The following is a 23,094-nucleotide window of genomic DNA, read 5'->3' as shown; positions in this document are numbered from 1 at the left end:
ATTGACAAGAGATACTTGCCAAATTTATTTGTAAGTATATGTATAAGTATAATAGGAAAAAAGAATTCTAAATACTTTCATGGTCGCAAAATCTTAAATTTTAGCAAAATGTTTTAATGATATATGCAATCAGCGTGACTCAGGATCGGTTATTATCCCAAAAGTCATTCTTAATTGCAAATTATGTTTTGAGGTAGACAAGTATATTCTCCAAATAGCTTTAGATAGCTTTTAATAATGCTAAACTGAAAGTCAAACTTCATTTATCAACGTAAATTGGCACAAAACAACATTTTTTTCTTATTTCTACATTCTTAATAAACCACAAACACAGTTTAGCATTTAATCTTTGTGCAGAGTAAAGACTAAATCTGATATACTTCTCGACTCATGTATATGTATATATCAGTGATAAATTATACAATTTTCAAACTGTATTATTGGTAATTTATTAAAATATGAAATTTCGGAGACACATAAATAAATTTAAATTGTTGTATTATAACATAATACTGAAATAAATTAAAATATATTAAGGTAATTATTAATTCGCTCATTCGTATAAATAAAGGATGTTTCGTTTGTTTTTAACATCACACGTTTAATATCGATTTTAAATATACCAGAATGATTGCTTCATTAATATATATGTGTATATATATATTATTATTATTATTATTATTATTAATATTATTATAATATATATATAGATNAAAAATAAAAATATTAATGCCAAAGTGATAATTAATATATAATATATATACATATATTATATATCTTAGATATATCTATTATAATATATCCTTTACTTGGCCAAAAAGTGGCCCAACATTAGAAATAGAAAAATATTATAAGACTATAGGAATCGGAGCCGCATATCAAACTCTTGAAACTGCGATATTCGAAGAAAACCTTATTTTCAAAGTACATACACATTTCGTTCTAATTTATATTTAAAAATTTGATCATAAATTAAATTCTTTAGTGCCACACAATTTTTATTTTCATCGTATGTATGTATATATATATATATATATAGAGAGAGAGAGAGAGAGAGTTATATAAATAATGCTTCTCGAATGATTAAACGAAAAGTGAAACATTTTTAAAAAAGCATTTTAGTTATGTAATAATATGCATTATTACTGGTAGTACATATACACACACACACAGCTAATTTGACATATATTCAATATATGGCGATGACATCATTTCGTCACCCTAATAATTAATTAATCAGGAGTAACCGAGACAGATATCATTATTAATTATTAGTATTAATATAATAGGAGTAATTAAACTTTTCTGTTTCCAGGTATTACCTTTGTACCTATTTTTTACCTGAGTTAAAATATGCTGCTTAAGGTGTAAAAATGATATAGCGCCGAAAAACCAAATAGAATTATTACCTATTTACCACTCGTGTTTTTTTATTTTTGTTTTATAATATGCAGTTTATTTGAAGTGTTCACATTTTTAACTTTTTAAATTATTTTTCTTTTTTCTCCTTTTTATTTTTTTTTTAGGCTTAACAAATATGTGACTACGGAGAGAAGTGCATTATTTAATGTATTATTATAAGAGATATTTTTTCTTTTCTTTTTTTTTTTCTCGGTATAAGACATTTGCATAACGAGTGAATTATATAATAATACTTTTAGGATTTAATTTTGTATAAGTATCTTATTTATTAAAAAGTATTATCTAAAATTCTATTTTTTTTTTCTTTTTTTTTTCTTTTTCATATTAAGCAATCAAACGCGAATATACTAATATATGACGCAAATACTGCAAATATTTATTAAAACCTATCTTGCACACAATCAATGCGCACTTCATAGACACATTACCTTTAAATTAAGGTACCGAAAGTACGAGGTATCGATGTGTACAAATTACACAAGAGGCGAATCATTACCAAGGTCCATTTCTTCTACAGTTATATATAGACCTTCCTCTTCGTATGTAGATTCGTGTTTCGCTAAAACTTTCAGTAATGGTCGTAATTTCATCCACCATTGATACGTCGGAATGCGATGGCTGCGAAAATATTATCAAATTATAAAACAACGCAACCAAAAATAAAATCTAACCGAATTACCCGATAGAAAATAAAGTTACTATTATTTAAAAATGAAACAGGGAAGAAGAATTACACACTTACTCGAAATCAGTAACTTCTATAAGTTCTGTGAATGGTGTGAACCTATATTGCCTTCTAACGATACCTAACATTACTGCACTAGTTGAATCAGTTGTATACGTGCGTCCTTCAGCGTTAGTACATTTCTTAAATTGCTCACTAAACCACTCGACAGCTTTAGCACCCATTTTAGTACCCAAATTACGATCGAAAGGAGTCGGTGAACCACCTTGTTGCATATGACCTTTTAAATTAAAACAAAAAAATTAATTTCTCCAATTTTTTACAACTTTACAATATCCATTTCTAGAGACATATAAAATAAATGTATATTACGTAAAATTACCGATTATATTCATCCTACAACTGAACAATCCTTTTCCTTCTTCGCTAAACAGTCTTTGCATGAAGTCAGTGTTATAATTCAAATTGGCATTTTCGTTTCTAAGAATAAGTCCTCTCTGTACACCTTCAGACATTTTAGCAGCCATTGCTATTACATCTTGATTTAAATCCTTGATATTGAACTTTTCTTCGAAGATATAAGCTGCATCAGCACCACCAGCTAGTCCTGCTACTGTTGCTAAATAGCCACAATAACCACCCATTGTTTCAATAATAAATACGCGACGTTTAGTACCTTGTGCTGATTGACGTATACGATCACAAATCTAGGAAGACGATTATCATATAAATAAAATATAAAATATTGTATAAATATTATTAAAGACTCGAGATAGTATTAGGAAATACCTCAGTAATTTCATTTAAGGCAGTATCACAGCCTAAAGAAAATTCTGTACCAGGAACATTGTTACTAATAGTAGCAGGTATCATAGCAATAGGAATTCTAAATTCTTCAAATTTGTCTCTGGCGTTATAGAACATAAGTCCTGTTTGATAACCCTATAAATAAATAAAAGTAACACCTGATCAGTAAAAAAATATATCTTTTTTTTTTTAGGACAACCTAATATTATGAAATAGATATGCTAAGAAAAAAGAATTTTGTATCAACCTCAAATCCACCAATAATAAGCAAAGCTTGAATTCCAAATTCTTTCAATTTCTGAGCGATTTGAGGTAATTGATCATCTTTTGGCGGAGCACGTTTTGTTCCTAAGTAAGCACCCCCTTGTGCTACCCATCCTGTTACCGAAGGCCAATCCATTAATTTGAATTTTCCGGACATAAGACCCAGTACACCGTCACAGACTCCATAGACCTAAATTGTTATAATTTAATTGAAAAATTTGGTCAAAATATAAAATAAATATATTTATTTTTTTTTTTTTTTATGTACCTTATCTCCTCTGTAGATGCAATTTCGTACGAAAGAACGTACTGCAGCATTCATACCGCAAGAAGGTGAACCGATATGCATAACAGCCACCGTATGATGATCCTGAAATAAAATATATAAAAATATACATATATTTATATATTTTAAATAGTAATAAAACTTCATGCTACGTGCATAGGAAAATACATTACATTTCTTTATGTTTTGTACATTCAATCTGAAATGATAATTGATATACACTGTAAATATATACATCTTTAGAACATTTTTTGTTCTTATCACAACAGGAATGTATTATTTAACAACAAATTAAGTCACTTGTCCGCACAGAGTGAGTTGCTTTTAGAAGAAAAAAGAAGAAGAAATTAGAAATTTCAAAAAAGCGTTAAACTATAAATAATCTAATGTTGAATAGAAAATGAAGCTTATAACCATTTTATTTAAATTTACCTTTGTTAATGTAGGACCATTCAATTCCTGAAGCAATATTACATAATGCGTAGATTATTAAATAATGTGTAAATATATTAATTTATGTATTTAATATATGCAGATATTTGTGTATATATATACAGAATAAAACTCGAAATAAGTGTTAGATAAAATAGTGCTTGTAAAATATTCATTATTGTATATAGAAAAATTTTTACGTTTATGATATTCTTTATTTTTATAGACTGCTATTAACAATTATTTCGCCCTGTATATAAATACTGTTTTTTATTTCATAGAATCAAAAATCTGTAAAGTTTAGAATCGCAACTACAAATAATTGTATTAATACGAGAGTTACTTATCAAGATTTTCAATTCCAATTGTAAGAGAATGTATAATAAAAAAATATTAGAATTATTACCTTAGCATTAATGTCATAATCTGCGGGTGCTTTCAATCGAGTCAACATTTTGTACGTTTCCAAGTTACGAGCGAAACCTCTGTTAAATATTATAATTATGTGAACTTACAAAATCATATGAAATCATATTCCATTGAATATTATTGAAACTATTTCATATCCCTTACTTTCCTCGAAGTTGTACTGCCAAATCCCAATTTTTATCTGCCATAGCTTTAGCTACAGCCTTTGTACGACGTACGCATTCCATGAGTGGTAATCTAACAGCTTGGTTTCCATCTAGTGTAACAACACAAGCTTCTGTTTCAGGTGTTGCTTCCATCAATGCCATTACAGCTTCTGCACCCATACGACATCCCTATAAAATATTACGAATTTCAATTTAAAAATGTCTACATATATTTATTGTACATAATAGATGCATTTAGTATTACGTATTTTAATTTATTATCAATGAGAAAAGAACATACCAACACTCTGTCGAAGGCAGATGGATTACCACCTCTTTGGACATGGCCCAACACAGTGATTCTAGTATCCTGTTGTAATTTATCAACTACAACTTTATGTACTTTTGCAGCAGTAATAGGATCGCCATTCCTGTCAACAGCACCTTCAGCAACGATTATAATATTTAATCGTTGTCCAGTAAGACGTTCCTATAAGAATATTTATTATTTAGAAAAAAAACTGTGATTACTCCTTATATTAATTGTATGTAAGAAAAAATGTGTACAATAACGATAGAAAATAATTTGCAAGCAAGTTATTAATCAATCCCAAATTATTATGAATAGCATAGAATATACGATATTTTAATAATTATAAAACACTTCTAATTTTTAAAGTTAATATCTTCAATGTTAACTTAGAAACTTTGATTGTAATTTTACATGATTTTAAGAAATCGTATATTACATTTGCTTTGTAGATGTAATGTTAGATTTTCAAATAATGGACACGAAAGCAAAAAAGGAAACAACAAACTACAAATTAACTTACCCCTTTATACGAGTAAGAAATTAAGAATAATTTATATATATTCTACTGGTACAAAGCTTTTTTATCGTTTAAACGACAAATAATATAAAACTGTAAAAAAATCTAATTTTTAATTTGTATAAAGACGCAACGTATAAAAAGAAAAAAGCGCAATAATTGAATTTTAAATAATATTGAAATAAAATAAAAATAAAAATAAAAAAAAAAACATAACATTAGCAAACCTGCAACAATTTTTTGCAGAGCTTGTTCGGCCAATCTTGCTCTGGTGGCCATTCTGGGATGAAAACAAAATCTGCTTCACAACAGATAGCTGCGACTAGAGCCAGGTAACTGTAATGGTATGCCATAAAAACTAGCTAAAGATAATGTGTACTACACTTATTAAGTACATTACCAATGACTTATTAGAGTCATAATACAAGGATTCATTTTAAATAGGATAAATGGAATTAATTGATAATGTATTCATCACTGCATTTGGCATATCGAAACATATCTTCGTATTGAATATTACTTCTTGTTTTAATATGAAATCTAGCGTTTGAAATATCTAATTGAATGTCCTTTAAAGGTAATATGGGGGCTACTTTGTATTTAATTAAAAAATTAAAATATATTTTTCTACAGTCAAAGGGATCTAACTATTTCATAGATTTTTATTATGATTTGTACGTAAATTATGTAGTTCAAAATTTGTAGAGCTGACAATTTGATCAAACATGCCTTTTGCACAGCTTCACAAACTTCGTCGACCCAATCACCTTTTGTTGGACATTCAGGAAGAAACGAATAACAAGCTTCGGTAGCCAAACTCGAGGCTATAGTTAAATACCTGAAAGCTTCTGAATTCTGATTATTTCCAATATTTTCTATTTTGATTTTTTTTTTCCCAATTGAAATGATAAATCTATGGAGTTTAGAATTTATTTGTCAAATGTAAAAAAAAGGAAACATTTATGTCCACTCGCCCTCGTGTGTCTGGATCAGAGGAGGATTTTAAATGTGGTACATGTTTGAAATATTGAAATCCATTCAGCGATTAAAGCATGATATTAAAAAATAAAAACATTTGTTGTTGTTAAGATTCTATTAGTTTAAAAGCAACAAAATGAAAAATTTGGAAAATTCATAAAACATGCCTGTTCCAACTTTTTACATAATTTTTCAGGCCAGTCGACGGGTGGTGGACATTCTGGGAAGAAAACATAGTCTGCTTCTGCAGCTAGAGCGCCCACAATGGCCAAATACCTAGCCAAATGTTAATCTTCATTTTTATATTGTACCATATAATAGAATTTGGTAACCAACACACCAATGACTAAGTCGATATTAAAAAATGTAAAGGAATATTCAAAAAAGTTGGAAACTTATATTATGGTGGGCTCTTAAGATCGATTACGACGAAAAGATAAGAAACTTTTATTACTCCTAATGACTCTTTTTAAAAATGAAGTAAATTTTGGTTGTTTTCAATTTTTATATATATATATATATATATATATATATATATTAAATTAGATATTATACATACCCGCAATGTCTACCCATAACTTCCATAATAAAAGTACGTTGATGAGAATAAGCTGTACTAACGATAGCATCAATACTTTCAATAATACGATGTAACGCTGAATCTGTTCCAATAGTCATGTCAGTTCCACAAAAGTCGTTGTCGATAGAACCCACCATACCGACGATATGTAAATACTTGTATTTTTCACTCTGTTCAGGAGTTATTTCACCTAATAAATAAATATTACATCATATAATATCGAACGATTTAATAATTATAATTAGATCTTAATCTTGTTTATGTACCATTTTTCGTAAGTTCTTTCAAAAGATCAGCCCATTCTTCTTTAAAAAGATTAGCACCAGTTAAAGAACCATCACCGCCAATAACAACTAAATTGGATATTCCATTGGTTACTAAATTCTTAGCTGCTCTTAAACGACCAGCGCGTTCTCGGAAATCTGTACATCTAGCGGATCCTATCATCGTGCCACCCTAAAGATTGACGAAATTATATTATGCTGCTAAATTGTAAATAAATTTGAAACTCTTATCAAGCATCAATTACTAACCCTATGAATAATACATGATACGGATGACCAACTTGCTTCTACTATATTACTTCCTCCATCTACCATACCTTGGTAGCCTTCTCTGATAAAAAATACTTTGCAACCAAGATATATGCCCATCCTCACGACTGCCCTTACAGCAGCATTCATACCTACAAATTAATTTTCAAGTATTATAATATGTTCTTTTTAATATCATAGAATTAAATACATTGATAATAAAATATATATTCACCTTGCGAATCACCACCACTGGTAAAGACGGCTAAGCCTTTACCCTTGTGACTCCCTGGCTTTATAAACTTGGTTTGTGGTGCTAATTCTTCCCCCATAATTGTGCCGTTAACTTGACAATCTTTCTATAAAAAAAAAAAAAGTATAAATTAAAATAAATTAATCTTTCAAAGAGGTATTTTGTGATACATTAATTGTACAAATATTTTTAGGAATCTACTTTTGTCTAGTGAAATTATTTAAAACTAATTATTTATCATTTCCTACATATCTATTTACTTAAATCAATTTTATGTTGTACATTATCACAAGAGCAAAATACTTCTGAACTCTCTCTTGACAAGTTGCAAGAATTTGATTTATCATCAGCATATGTATGTGCGATATACACATCGGATTCTTTTTTAATATCATGATTTTTATTCGACATAATTGGTTTATTATATGCAATAGATTGCATTATTGATAGAACTTGAATCGATATTACTTTTCTTCATAAGATTTATCAATGGATACAAATATTTAGTTTTTTCTTTGTCACATAAATGCTCTTGGTAATTGGTATCTATATTTGAGATTATAATTAATGATAAACACGATGCAGATTACAAAACCACGAATATATTATTAGTATTTATTTACTATTCTTTTTATAATTGTTTACAATCTATAGGATAAATTTGGAAGCATTAGAGAAGAGAGAAAAAAAAGATCTCTTCACCTTGAAACAAAAATTGTCATTGCAATCTATATCTCTAGTTTTCAGAGTAGAGTTTCTTTTGTCACAATAGAATATAATAAACGTTGCAACTTTAGCTCAATAATTTATGCATAATACCTATATAATACTTAATAGTTTAACTAATAAATTTTTACTAAATTATGATTGAATTTGAATATAATTTAATTTTCATATTCGAAAAAGTGTTTGACAAATATAAATATAATAAAAATACGAAAGACACATCCAAACAATATTTTCAAAGGATCGTTTTGATCTTCGAAATGCAATATTATTAATAAAAGAAACATTTTGGCAACATTTCAAAAAGTGGCACGTCAACAAAACGCGGAATTTTAACAGTATAATATTGATAGTAATACTAATGTATAGATGTGTATGAATAATCGTTCATTGTCGAATAAAGCTCGATTCACAACGTTTTTTTTCTCTTTTTGTGCAAATAATACAAAATATGAAATTTCAATAGTATGATATTGATAGTAATACAAATTTATGTATATATACAGTTAATAATCGTCAATATTATTGGAATAAAGTTCGGTTCACAACGTTTCTCTATCTTTTTCTGTAATGTTAATAATATGTATCAATGAAATCGTATCGATGTTAATGAACGTTCATTCAATATTAATGAATAAAATAACTGAGAAGATATTTGCATTCGAATAAATTGTACAACATTTAAAAAAGCGCTTAACGTTTTTTTCTCGAGCATAATAAACTAACTTCGATATAAATTCAAAGCGTCAAACAATTCGTGCCAACGTATATGCATGTATATGTAAAAGTAAATGTAGCCAGACGAAATATTGTGAATCGAGCTTTAATGTCAAGAGGCAAGTTAATTATCCACACCTAAGGTGGAACATTTTTGCATCATATTCAATAACAGTTTATTTGTATAATTTATAGAATTATGATTGAAATGAGAGATAAAATCGTCATTCCGAAAAACTATGTCGAAATAATTATATGTAATTGATGTTTTAAAAGGAAGAAAGTATTCAATGGCTATTACTTACTTTTAAAGAAAATTACGCTCGAATGAGCGAACTAGGCTACGATAAAACGTGCTATTCACTCACTCTCTTTCTCTCTTTCTTTCCTTCTCTCTCTTTTTTTTATTATCTTTCTTTGATAAAATGTAGCACTTGACAATGCTACAACTATCGAACCGTCAAAGACAAGACTTGCACTACGTTTGGACGGCTGAAGGTGACCTTTAAGTTCCTATGCTCTACCACTGACCCTCCTCGAGCACGTGATCCTTCACCATCCGATTCGTCCACCAATCAACGTTACCCGGCAATCATGTCAACCAATAGCGCGACGCCCTAAGCTCGCGCTGAATTCTTTGAATTGCTTATTTAAAAATTACGAGAATGCATTCCTATCAATGGTATCGTGAAAAATGATTTTTTAATACTTTTTTATCGTATCAAGTAATGTCTACTTCTCTCTCTTTCTCCCACTCTATCTCTTTTCAGACTAACATTAAGACTTGAAAGTTTTCTTTTATCAGACTTTGTATTAGGGATTAAACTCCAGTCGTGAGTCGGAACTGACACACACACTTTTTAAATTATTAGCCGTATATAAAAAAAGTTCGTATGATTTTACGTAAAGATTCCTTAATGATTAGATTATAATTTTTCTTAAAAATATATTGTACATACTCTTAAACTTTAACATTTCACTTAATATAAATATGAATGACTATTAAGACGATTATTTAATTCAAACAGTGAGTAAGTAAGCTACTCGACTGAGCCACTATATTATTTAATTAGTTATAAATAATTGAAAATACAAAAACGTTCTTTCTCATTTCTGAGTAAAGCAATGAAGTTTCCTACTGTTTTTTGTTTTCAATCAATTGTTCACTTTTTGTTTGTCCAATTTTCTCCAATATGATGTAGGTTTTTATTTTAATCTACTAAGTCTTTTTCCTGTATCTGTTCTGATGGTAACTTACCATATGTTCTGATGGTAACTTACCATCTGATCTTTCGGTCGGTAAGTCGTATTACCGACAGTAAAAAAAATGCGAAAATAAAGTAAGCAATTATGGGTTTTGAATGAGCAATTAGTGAGCAATTAACTGCAATTATTTTTTTCTTTCTGCGTTGAAAATTTTTTATTTTCGAAAAGATAAAAGTAGAGCACTACTATTACCGATATGAGGCTAAAAAATGTTACTAGATTTCAATATATTTTAAACTTTCTTATTTCCTAGTAACTTTTAATAACTAGTAATGTACACAAAGGGAATGTGTAATTAAATTTTATATACATTTAAAAACAAACAACAATTAGAAATGTTAAAGTTTAAGTATGTACAATATATTATTAAGAAAAATTATAATCTAATCAAACTTTTTTTATATACGGCTGATAATTTTAAAACATTTAGATCGTAAAGTACTGCTTTTATATAGGGTAACTGTTTAAATAGCAGACTTCGCTTTAATTTTTATTATATTTTATTATTATTATATTAGACTTCTCAGAACTATTTTCAAGCTCTACTATACGTAAGAAAGCTATTGCTCTTCTTTCATCATATATATGAAAAATACTCTTGTTGTATTCCATCTGTATAAATTTGAAACACAGGGCCCATTCTGTTTCAATTATAAAGTAACATTGATTAAAATACATTTAATAAAAGACAAAGGTTTCTTTTGGCAATCTAATGAAAATTTCAGTTAGACGATAGGGTGAGATAGGTGCGTGAAGTGGTGTTGTGGGAGGGTTGAGAGAGAGAAAGTCGATGGTAGGAGAACTCGTCGACACTTTGGTCGTCGAGGTTCGTTACGCTGCTCGCAGAAACGGTGGGAGTTTTGCCGCCCTGCTGCTGCCGCCCTCGGCAGAGATTAATTAACTAGATAACGGACGGTGGTTGCGAGAGAGCGAGAGAAAGAGAGAGAGAGAGAGAGAGGATGGAAAATCTACGGACGAGGGATGTGGAAGAATCGAGAGAGTGTCGTTTGAAGGGATTGGTAGGAGCGCATAGTAGCATGAGCATAGTAGCAGGAGAATAGTAGCAGGAGCATGGAAGGAACACAGGGTTGTTGCGAGGACGAGCTATAAGGGCTTTCCTAGCCGGACGTTCGACTCTGAAGTATATCGACTGTGTCGCCTCATCTACAAGTCAATCAGGTTTGCGTGCTGGTCGCTCGTGAAGGTGGTTGGTACAAGTAAGTAAGTAGGTAGAACTTGGTAGGTGGCTATTCTACGAGCACCATCGCTGTCGAGCGCCTTTATGCTAGCCAGGTATGCAAGTATAATGTGCTGGCGCATATATGAATGCTTATGGTAATCCAAGCGGCAGGCTCGTTTCGACGTTGACCAGGATGCCTCCTACTACCTCGACGGACCAACCCACCCCATCCCACCCCCTATCTATTCTTCCCTGCTACTATAACAACCCTCTACTACACGTCTTTAGTTACCTAACTTGTATTCCTCTACGTCATACATCGTTTCTCTACTTGATCAAGATCCTCTTAAACTTTCTTATCTTACTTCTATTATCCTAAAGAATTTCGATAGAAAATGGTAAGTGATCGTCTAGTTTCATTCACGAACGGTTTTTTCAATTGTTAACTATTCGATAGAGATCAAAAGGATACGATTAGAGTATATTAAACGAAATTCGATAAACCGTGATTTCCTTGAGTCCTTTAAAAGAAAATAAAGAGAAGTAGAGGTATCGATGCCGTGAGTCATCTTACCGTTCTCGATCGATAGGGTTAAGTTTTGTTCTGGTCGAAGTGAAGTCTAGAACCCATAGTTCCAGTTCATGAACCGAACATAATGATAGCTAGCAGCCGGTCTGACCATGGACGGGCGATCATATCGGGTCGTTAACTGATATTAATAGCAGGGCGCGGTATATCTCCACCTTCCTCACCCCCTCCTCTTTCTCTTTCTTCCCCTTATTCTCCTCTCTTCGCTCTTACACTTCATTCAACTTTTAGGGGATACCCTGTCCTCTAATTGTTACAAATTAAATCACCAGATATCAATACAAATCCCTCGAGTACGATACGCAACTTGTTATCCTCGTTTTCTCACGTCAACAAAATAACAAATCGTTACGATCGATATATATTTTTTGTTTGTCGAAACTTTTCTATCCAAATTTGAGATCGTAAAAAGAAGAGGAAGTAGTAGTATGTAGATTGAAACTCCCAATGAAATAGACACTCGCGATAGCAGGACATCACCGAGGGCATCTATTAGCTCGCGAATAAATTCTTTTTAATATGCCACACACTAACCTGTTGAATGCGTTGCGTTCGTGACAAACGGTGATTACGTTTGCTTTTCTCTTCTCAGATTCATCTTTTTCTAATGACAAAGATCGTATCGCATTGGCCAATCCGACGTTAGAAATAAAACCTAAAACGATTTTCGTATCTCGGCGAATAATATTCATTTTAGAAAAAAGAACAAGAAAAGGGATGGATTTTTTTTCAAAGTATCTTTTATACTTTTATTCAAGAATAGCTAAAACGATACTTGGGGGAGAAAAGATATTCTTGAATTAGAAAAGTGCGAATGTTTGTTTTCTATTCTGTAGTTAAAGAAAGAAAAAAAGAAAAAGAAAGAAAGGGAAAGGTTAGAAAGTGTGTTGTTCACGAAGACGGTGACTTTTGATATTTCCTGCTCCGACCATTAGCCAAGGTACAGGACAGAGAAGCGAGGTGAGGGTGGTGGTTCTCAGGGTGGTTCTCTGGGTGGTTCTCAGGGTGGACGCGAGGAAAGCCTCAGGAAGTTCTAACTCACGGGCAAGGGGGCAAGCCACCCCTGTCAAGCTGTGCCAGCCCCTACCATTAACATTAACCGAGCATATACAGGGTGTTTGCAATGGCATTATCGATCGGCCTTGTGAAAAAAGACCAGCGAATCGAGCACTCTCTCTCTCTCTCTCTCTTTCTCTCTCTTTCTCTCTTTCTGTTCGAGTCGTGCAGGAAGCACCTAGTTTACATTCACGAAAGCTAACTCGAAACGCCGATAGACTCATTTTCACGTCCTATCGTTCCTCAAACGATCTTTTCACGGTATAAGAAGTATGGAAAATCATGGATGATTTTTGATAGACCATACTTCTTCTTCTTCTTCTTCTTCTTCTTCGATGATTATTCTTGTTTGGTACGAGCCGTAAAGATAGTATATTTATTCGTGCGTAACATACAGAATGGAGAATTGCAACGACATCCCCCTAACATTCCCCGTTTCCTTAGAAAATCCTGAATCCTACATCCGTTCGGACCTTTTCGGTCATGCGTGAAGTTTCCGATCGTCCGGCGTCGACGACGACGATGCAACGAATATCCTGGGGGGTCATTCAATAAATAATCTAAGAAAATCTGTTAGAAATCTTATTCGTATATATTGAAAATCGTTGCTACCAAAAGTTAAAGAGGGTTTGGGGGGGTCTTTCGAAAATTCTTTTAAATTTCAATTAAAAGAAAAATACAAAATCAATCCTTTTTTTTTTCTTTCTTTCCCAAGAGTATCGAATGTCAACGGGATACGAGTAGGAGGAGGGTGATGGTGGTGGTGGTATCTCGAGATAATAATAAGTTACTCTCGTGTATCGTTTTTCTCTGATTGGTGATTGGTGTTAAAGAATCATGTAACTATTCGCAATGTCGATCACGCGTTGTTGGTTAACGAAGATGACGATAACGATAGATCGTGTTATCGTACGGACGTATCACGCACGCACGCATACAAATATATGGTGGTGGTGGTGATGGTGATGGTGGTCTATCGTGGACCGTATCGCGCGAATGTATCGAACGAACGTATCGAACGAACATATATACGCGTGGACGTCGTCTACCAGCCCCATGTTGGGTTTGCCAGTGCATCTATGAAAAGCATAGACCGGGCACGTGTCGCTCGTGTCGCGCCCTCCTTGTTACTGCAATGCGTGGATCAGATAATTTTCGTCTATGCTCGCGTATATACATACAAAGATCCTTTTTATTCCCTTCTCTACCGAGATTTTATACGCGACTTTTTATTAAGAGAGAGATCAGACAACAACAAAAAAGAAAACCATATATAATAGAAAGAAATATAGATTACAATATCGAGATTTATTATACACAGTATGTATATGTTGAATTATATTAATCAAAATAACTTTCTCAATTTTTAGATACAAATTTAAGATCATTTACAATCATTGACGCGAATTACGAATTAATTGCATTAAGGGAAACATTGACATTGTATTAATTATGTTTAAAAGTGATAAGAAAAAAAAAAAAAAAGAAGAAGGGGAAAAGTAGAAAATAACAATAGAGTAAAAATCTGAAATCCACAATAGTGTATACCAAGGATTTGAATCCAAAGGTCGAGAGGAAAGTTTTCTCTTTCTATCCCTGAGCCTGTTACCCCTATCGAGAGAGAGAGAAAAAGGGAGGTGGATGATCCCGCCTCTAAGGAGCTGTATCGGAGTTGGGCAAAAGGGTGGGAGAGAAGTTGCGGAGGGTTAGAGGGGTGTAGAAGGGTTTGGCAAGTCCTCCCCTCTGTATGTGATATCCCTCCGGGGGGTGGGTGGAGGGAGGAGAGGGCGTCCCGGCGCAGGCTCCGATACAGCCAATCGTCGGACCGCGAGTGATAACGACGGTGCCGAATGCGTGCGTCCGCGTCTTTGGCCAAGTCCACCGTAACCGGTGGTCCACAAGGGTTCTCCGCAAAAGCCCATTCCGCAAACGTTCCCGTTGTCTTTCCCATATCGAAATTACCTCGTGTTTTCCCTTACCTCTCTCTCTCTCTCTTTCTCTTTCAACTTGAAACTCGAAACTCCGTCCATGCACGCGAGAAATCAACTCGTGCGATAGTAAATGTGTTTTATTTTACCCCTATCTCTATCTCTCTCTTTTTCTCTTTTTCTGCCGTGTTTACGTGTGTGCATTAACAAACGCACCTGATTTTATTTCTTACCCTATTATAACATCGAATAAGTTGTTGCGTCAATCGTAAGTTTTATTTATCGATGTGAAAACTGTATTCGCGTTTCCCTTTCATCGATCTCGCGTGCTAAACCCTTTTACTCTCTTGGACTTGATAATATAACCCTCCCACCTCCTCCTTCTTGTTCTTTCTAACAACTCTCGTGTTTGTTGTGTTCTCGCGATCAGTGATTCGTGATTCTCGACGACGTTGACGACGACAACAACGACGACGACGATTAAGTTAACTTTGTTCGAGTTCGGCATACTTTCAACGACGTTACTTGACTTTAAGAGGAAGTGTTCGCGGACGTTTATCCAACCTAAATTTAGTCCTGGATTCGACAGTACTGGATAAGATAACCCGCGGTACCCCGCGTTGACGGTGAGGATTTTTTCATTTAGAATTTTTTCTTAACAAAATAATATGTAAATGGTATGTTCTCTCTCTCTCTCTCTCTCTTTTTCTCTTTTTCTCTTTTTTTATTTTTCTCGAGGTCTCTTTTTTCTCTGACGTAGAGATACGTTCGCTATTACCGGAAAGGTCTAATTGAATCAGAGTACAGGAAACGCGAGTACGAGTACGCGCGGTATCTCTTAGCGTGCCAATGAAAGAAACATACGTCGTTATCGTTTTGACTAATAATAAGATATAATAAGATTGTCCATCATTTTGTGTGGAATGATTAACAATCGTCCTCTCCATTTTACGCGAGATTTTACATTTTTAAATGAAACCACACGAATGAATAGTCTCGAAAAAAAAACAGAAAAACTTATACATACTAATTTTGATCGGATAACATTTTGTTTAATCTCACTTATATCTCGTAGTTTTGTCGTATATTTACATCGAAGTAAAAAAATCCGTATTTCTCATTTGTCGAGGAAGGAAGAAGAAAAAAATAAAATAAAATAAAAAGAAATAACGTGTCATCCAAAGAAGTTGTTGCATCTAAATCGATATAGAGATTATTCTGATTTCTTTGTATACCATTTTAGTAAACGCGTTTAAATCGGAAATCTTGAGGGTAAAAGTAATATTGGATGTGAACCAAATGATTAATCGATCCTTGATTATTATTATTATATTTTGATAAATAAAGAAAATGAACAAAAGATCAACGTTCTCGTAACGATAAAAGTTGCACGTGGTATTCACTTTGATTGATAAAAATTTGGTAAAGAAAGTACGTCTCGAATTGTTGTTAATTCGAAACTGTTGAAAAATTTTGGATGATAAATAAAATGAAATAAGAAGAGTGGCTTCTCGTTCGAAGGGAACTACTCGACTATCGGTTAACGTAGATGCACGCACGGTTAGTCGAGGTTTCTCCCTCTTTCGCATGCGAATGCGCGTCTATATCAGCGTTACCGCGACACTGCATTTAAATAGTGTGTGTAGGTACGTGCGAGAGAGAGAGTTTAGAGGAGGTAGGCTGAGGGGGGTTTCCGGCGAGCGTTAACAGAGTAACAGAGTGATGTAATGAGGCCCGGAAGCAAGCAATTTGCTGACCGCCGCGGCCACAGTTGCGCGAGACAACCTGCCCGGAGTACCTTCTTCTTGATATCGGCACCACCATCCTCCGGACTCGGATACCAACATTTCATTATTATTTTTATCAGTTTTTTTCATTCGTCGATTGATCGATTTTCGTCATTCTAAGATATAGATCTCTATCCCGTTGTTTTTATTTCTCATCTGATGATAGATCATCATCATCTAGCGTACGCGTACGATGTTCTTTTTTTTTTCTGTTTTTTTGACGTTTAACAAACTCGAGTAAATTATATTCAAACGGTCATGGAATTTAGCCAAACGTTTTTATTATACTTGGACGAGTTAACGATATCACCGTCATCTAGCGTTTTCTTTTTTCCATTTTATTATCTTTTTATTATTATTTCCCATAATTATGATCGTTAAAACGACATCGCGTCGATCGGGTGATGTGTTTTCCACGAGTTTGCGCGAATTAGGATGATACGCGTTAGTGTTATTATTAATTATATATATATCTATCTTCTGTTAGTGAAACAAGTGTTTATTTTTGAGTGTTAATTGTGTTGTAATAGTTCGTTTCGATGTCGATTGTTAGTCGATAGGATTAAATACGTGCGTCGCCAAAATTCGCGACAATCTGCCGAGAAATCGAAGGTAATCTCCGTCGGCAGTGATTAATAATACCTAACAATAATTACTATTTAAACGGTGGTCTTGTGAACTCGGATTAAATCAAAATCATGAATTCGTTCTAAATCTTATTAACAAATGCAAATATTTAAATATCACATTAAACCATTTCTCTTCTATTCCTCTAATGCGAAGCAAAATAATAATTTACGTGGATGGATGATTACATGATAAAAAAAATCACGAGGAGTGGAAAGAATAGAGGAGTATCAAGGCCACCAATTAAACAATACATCCTAAGCAATGAATCCGCGATATATTAACGCGAATACAAAATCTAATGAATTAATGCGTTAAAAAAAGTATTTTGGGTGAAATGTGTTTCAGGGGCAGTTTGGTGATGTACGACAGCGCTAGCTGTTCGTACGCAGGTGCGCTCGAATTAAAGGGAACCACCGGTAGCGGAGGTGCGGCCGGGGCCGGGGTCGGGGTTGGGTCCGGATCCGGGAGCGGAACCGGAGTCGGGGCCGGAGCCACGACCGCGGCCGCGGCCGCTGCTGCCTCTGCGGTGGTCGCGGGGGTAACCGCGACCAATGTTAAACAAGAAAACTGGACGTATCGTGGTTTAGCATGCGACAGCACCTTTCAACGGCTTAAGGAAAGTGTCAAACAAGCTAAACAAGCCTTAGCCGATCGTGCTGGTTATCTTCCCGGAGCTTTTTCGCCACCTCCGCGTGCCAACCCGTCCGCCATTTCGCCGACCGCCTCCTCCATCACCGGTGAGTGCTTCCGTATGCTTTCAATCTTTTCCCCCGAACCACCCACCCCTTCCCGTTACCAAACTCTTATGAACGCAACTTTTTTGCCTCCCAGTTGTGTTCCATTAACGATTCTGAAATATTATTCTTTCCTTGCTATACAATTGTCAACGTTTTTTTATTTCCTACTTTTGTTAAATACAATTATCTTGCTAAGCCAGACAAATTTTGTATCATTTAGATTTGAATGTTATACACAAATTGGCCTATACAATTTCTCGACAATGTTAAAATACTTTGAATAGCTTATTTTTTGTTTTGTTTTTTTTTGAAATCTTATTATATAATTTCAAAAAATAGAATACATTTCTACGTTTATATTCAGCCATAATATTTCTTGAATTTCTTAGTATATCAATTCGCGATAGAAAATAAAAGTTCCCAATGAAATGATTTTTCCTCATTACTTTGCGCGCAACTAGAGAATATTATAATATAAAAAAACAAAAGGAAATAAAAATAATAGTGTAACAGTAGAGAAAGATAAAATGAAAAATGAATGTTTCCGTATCATTGATCTTACCAAAGTTTAGAGACGATGAGATAAGAGTAGTGCAATAGAATCGCAGAATGTAATCATTTGCCAGTGTTTACCGTAGACGATAGGGGTGCGGTGGGGTGCGGTGTGGTGTGCTGTGGTGCACCGGGTTTGACTGTTGCTTTTCGCCGTCACCGATTTCCGATTGTATTTTAAAAAGCATCGGTCGCGGGAAGCATTAATTACCCGACCCGTGTAAATCACGTTATCTGTTGGCCCACGTCCCCGCGAGAAAGTAAAACTGGCTCGCCGAGAGAGAAAAAGAGAGGGAAATAGATAGGAGAAGATAAAAAAAAAAGTAAAAAAGGAAGAAGAAAGAAAGAAAGAAAAAAAAAGGCAGAGAATGAGAGGAGGAAGGGGGGTCAATACGGTGTTACACGAGAGAACCGTCGACTATTTCCTACGGTCTCTCCGATATCCTGCGTGTTCCTCCGTAATTTAAGAACGATTGGACAGTTTCGTGCTCTGCAACCGGTTGGTCCATCCTCTAAAAGCATACCACCACCACCACCACCACCACCACCACACGTCCATTCTCTTTTACGATTTTCCTCAATGGTCGTCGGTTCTAACCCATTCCTGTACGTATCCGTTTAGAAATTTTCTCTCGGAACCTATCGATATTTGCAATTCGAGGATTATAGCTGCGTTTGGTGATTACATCCCCGGTAATCGATCATTTAATTTTCCTTCGTCCTTCCTTTCTTTTTTTTTTTTACTTTCCCTCCCATTCACTATTCCTTTCCTTTTCTTTTTCTTTTTCTTTTCTTTTCTTTTCGACGAAGAAAGAAGGAAGAAATAAAAGAAACGTCGTTTGAAAATTTTGACGTAAAATCCGAATTCAGTACGTCGAGTCGAAGCAAGATGGTGGGTCGATGATGGCGGCGTAGCTTGCGAAAATGTGGATGACGAGGGGTGGAGCGGTTAGGGGTTAGCCGGGAACGTATCCATGACGACCGACCGCCCCACGAACCGGCACCCTCCGGGATTCCGGATGTTCCCCTCGACATCCCAGCATCCCTCTTTCCCTCTTCTCCTGATGCGACCATCCGCGATCACCACGTACCTCTCTGCTTCTACTCTCTCTCTCTCTCTCTCTCTCTCTCTCTGCTTCCAGGGATAGAAAAAGAGAGAGTGCATAGCCCTTTTTCAAGGGATGTGTCGGATTTAAGCTTGGATTTTAAGTCGAATTGTATCTTCTACTTACTCTAGGATAATATTTCGCAACCATTATATACAATTTATTACTTTTTTTTGTTAAGAGTTTGTAAACTTTTTGTAAACTTTGTCATCATTCCATTCTGCCGTAGTATCATCACCACATTGTTTGCCTTGCTAATTGAATGTTTGCCGAGTTGTGGCGATACGCGTGCGTAGGGAACGTGTTTGTTCGTAAACATGGGTTAACCTTTTCAACGTCTAGAAATCTATGGGTATATCTATGTTTCAACGCTTACGGTGGCAGGTTAAAAGAAAGAGCGAGGATAAAAAAGAGGTGTCGTAATACTTACCATTTAATCATGTTCTTTAATTGCACGGAATGAACGAACGAACGAGAAGTGCATAGAAGTGGTGAACCGAATCCTTTTGTTCTTTCTTTTCTTTTTGTTCCTCTTAACTCATCTAGGATGATTCTTCTTGCGCGTAGACGCGAATTATATAGGAGAATTGTTGAATAAGAGGGCGTATCAGAGAGTGACCGAAACGCGTTGATAATTGTCAGTATCGGTTAACCCGAAGGGATAGGCCAAGGGGGTAAAGTTAAGGGTAAGTTAGAAGAGTAAGTCAGTCTGAGAGAGGGAGGATGGAGAGCGGGGGGTTGGTTACGGGTGTCGGTCACCCTTCGAACTGGTCCCTAGGAGGTCTGTTCTTTTGGACCCTTTTCAGACTGCTTTTTCCCTTTTGGCCCGTAACCGTTCAGCAGTCTTTGCGCCTTGCGTCCCTTCGTTTCCGTTAAGCACCTCCACCAGCAATACCTTCTACTACTATTACAATCTCCTCAACCACTAGCTACTAGCAAGTTACTTACGACCACGGGGCACCCTTCCTTCTTCGCGGTTCGAAGGGTGACTAAGGGTCAGAACATCCTGACTATCTCTTCTAGACGAAAATAAAAAGTCGGATGAATATATTAAAATAAAGGAAACAACGGGGGAAGGGAGGGTGGCAACAACGAGATTATATATATATATCGCGAAAATATTTTCGCTTAATATTTTTTCTTTAAAAACGATTACAGTTGTTGCAGTTTAAACGATTAGTATCGGCCCTAGGAATCGCCATGAGGTCCCTTTTATCTATTCTCTATACTACGCGTTCAGCTTGACCGCGCTCGGTCGATCCGGATCTGTATGCAAGCCAGGTTTATGTCTTTCTACTCGCATTTCTCTCCTACAACTCGTTGCAGGCCCCATGACTAATCATGATAGTTCCGGCCGGGAATGGCGGGGACACACGACTCTCGGTTCCGGTTCCGGCGCGTGCTCTGCTACCCTGTTCTCTCTCTCTCTCTATCTCTATCTTTCTTTCTTTCTTGCTATTTTCCCTTCTCTCTTACCATAGCGAGTCACCCTCGTGCGCAATTATTGCGCTTCGCAACAAAGGCGGCACCGCCATGAGCGCTCGAAGAAGCACGACGTCGTTTTCTGTTGCTCCTATCGCTGCCTTTGCCTTCACCACAACCTTAACTCACTCTCCTCCTCCTCCTCCTCCTAGTCCTCCTCCTCCTCAACTTTCCCCTACTTCTCCTATCCCTTTTTATCCGCTTGATCTTCCTTATCGCCTATAGCGAACCTATTTTAACAAGTTAAAGTTCGAATGATAAAAGAACCCTGAAGGAGCTTCTTCTCATCCCCCACCTTTATCTCCTCCCCCCTATAACTCTCTCTCTCTATATTTTTTTCTTCTTCTTTTTCTTTTTCGATCTCCTTACAGCAGCGTTTTTTTCGTCTTCTTTTTCTTTTCCTTAACGTCCCTTCTTCTCAGCTTTACTCGACAACTCGCTTCTATCAACCCCCTAAGGCCGAATCATTATTCATCCTCGCGCGACCTATGGCCCACCCAGTTGACGTCGTGAAATAGCCTCGTTAAGTGCTAACTGCCACGGGAGTAGGTAACACCACAACTACGACGATGACTACACGTCTATGGTGGTGGTGGTGGTGGTAGTGGTGGGTAGTGCTCGTAATCGTGCTGGTGGCATTCACGTCGTAGAAAAAAGGAAAGGAGATCATGACTCGACGTAAACTCGCGAAAGTGCGAGCGAAATAGAAACGGGAATCTCGTTTAGGGCCCACCCTTACGTTTATTTTTGATCCTGCACGCGATCCTGCCCACCCCTTTACGCGCCCGAACCTTTCCGTTCTTTCCCTGAATCGTTCGCATGATTTCGACAATCAAACTAACGCGTGCCGATCACTTTTTTCCACGTGAGTCAGTAAATCTCTTATTCTTTCTTTTTCTATTTTTTCCTTGGATTTTTATGGAATTGGTTTTAGGTCTGATTTACGATTGCTTCATATTTCCAAATTAAATTGAATAACGTAATTCGTAGGATGAACCAATTGGATAAGTCGGGTCTCTACCTTTTGCCAAAAGTTCGGCAAAGGCTTGTGCGAAATTGGAACCGATTTCAATTCAAATACTTCAGCTATTATCATATTTATGATTTTATCGTTGTTATCATAGTTCAACAATGTAGAAAATTCGAACGATTATCGGTTAGGAAGACTGCAACGAGACTACCCGTGGATACGTCGTTCGCGTTCCTAACAATTTTCCTCCACTGTAATCCTTCGGCAAGTAGTACGAATCAATATCGAAGTCTACTTGCCAAAGCGTACGGAAGAAAATAGCATCGTGCTTTAAGAATCTTACGATAGATGGCACTGTCTTCTAACTACCCTTAAAATAGTTATAGACCGAGACGACAGATGTCTCTTCTACGTTCTCCTAATCCAAAATTGATCATATTCTGTTCAATAATTTGGATTAAAATTGTTATTATTTAATTGCAATACGTATATAAGAGTTTCGCATCGTATTAGTTAAATCATTTGTCAAAATATTTTATGCGCTACATCTTTTTTTTGAATTATTTTCTATCAAGTAAAAAACAAAAAGAGGTTTTTACTTTTATGCGATAATTGAAATTGGTAGAAAAATGTACGATATAATTAGAGTTAAATATTTAGGAACATTCGCTAGTCTCTCGAATATTATACAAAAGTTCGAAAAAGGTTGTAAGAAAAATTAGT

The 23,094-nt window shown here is 35.1% G+C and overlaps 2 protein-coding genes across 8 annotated transcripts in view; one reads left to right on the top strand and one right to left on the bottom strand.

The window, feature by feature from the left end:
• Positions 1-1,715: 1,715 nt before the first annotated feature.
• LOC106789132 (ATP-dependent 6-phosphofructokinase) lies at positions 1,716-9,616 on the bottom strand. 4 transcript variants are annotated; one of them, XM_014753077.1, is made up of 16 exons: positions 9,394-9,616; positions 7,628-7,751; positions 7,393-7,544; positions 7,126-7,315; positions 6,839-7,049; positions 6,447-6,555; positions 4,773-4,961; positions 4,470-4,660; positions 4,303-4,381; positions 3,897-3,923; positions 3,447-3,548; positions 3,162-3,368; positions 2,897-3,049; positions 2,490-2,814; positions 2,165-2,387; positions 1,716-2,040 (listed from the first exon to the last, which is right to left on the bottom strand). In XM_014753077.1, the coding sequence occupies exons 2-16, from the start codon at positions 7,722-7,724 to the stop codon at positions 1,896-1,898; spliced, it is 2,400 nt and encodes a 799-aa protein (XP_014608563.1). In that variant the 5' UTR covers positions 7,725-7,751; positions 9,394-9,616; the 3' UTR covers positions 1,716-1,895. The 4 variants fall into 4 exon arrangements, with proteins under 4 accessions (XP_014608563.1, XP_014608562.1, XP_014608565.1 ...); XM_014753076.1 differs by lacking the exon at positions 6,447-6,555 and adding an exon at positions 5,529-5,637 and having other exon boundaries at positions 9,394-9,615; XM_014753079.1 differs by lacking the exon at positions 3,897-3,923.
• Positions 9,617-15,049: 5,433 nt separating this feature from the next.
• The window catches only part of LOC106789128 (transcriptional regulator ERG homolog), a 31,553-nt gene continuing 23,508 nt past the window's right edge, over positions 15,050-23,094 (top strand). For 3 of the 4 annotated variants that reach the window (XM_014753064.1, XM_014753062.1, XM_014753060.1), the window contains exons 1-2: positions 16,865-17,506; positions 17,870-18,261. In XM_014753064.1, coding sequence (XP_014608550.1) covers positions 17,883-18,261 — 379 coding nt within the window. In that variant the 5' untranslated portion in view covers positions 16,865-17,506; positions 17,870-17,882. Of the gene's footprint in view, positions 15,734-16,864; positions 17,507-17,869; positions 18,262-23,094 lie in introns of those variants that run through there. The other variant, XM_014753061.1, reaches the window with a different exon arrangement.

The sequence above is a fragment of the Polistes canadensis genome, unplaced genomic scaffold, assembly GCF_001313835.1.
Source record: "Polistes canadensis isolate GaletaPanama2010 unplaced genomic scaffold, ASM131383v1 scaffold_165, whole genome shotgun sequence".
Lineage (NCBI taxonomy): Eukaryota > Metazoa > Arthropoda > Insecta > Hymenoptera > Vespidae > Polistes > Polistes canadensis.
The sequence above is the reverse complement of the archived record's forward strand: the minus strand, read 5'-3'. Positions and strand labels throughout refer to the sequence as shown.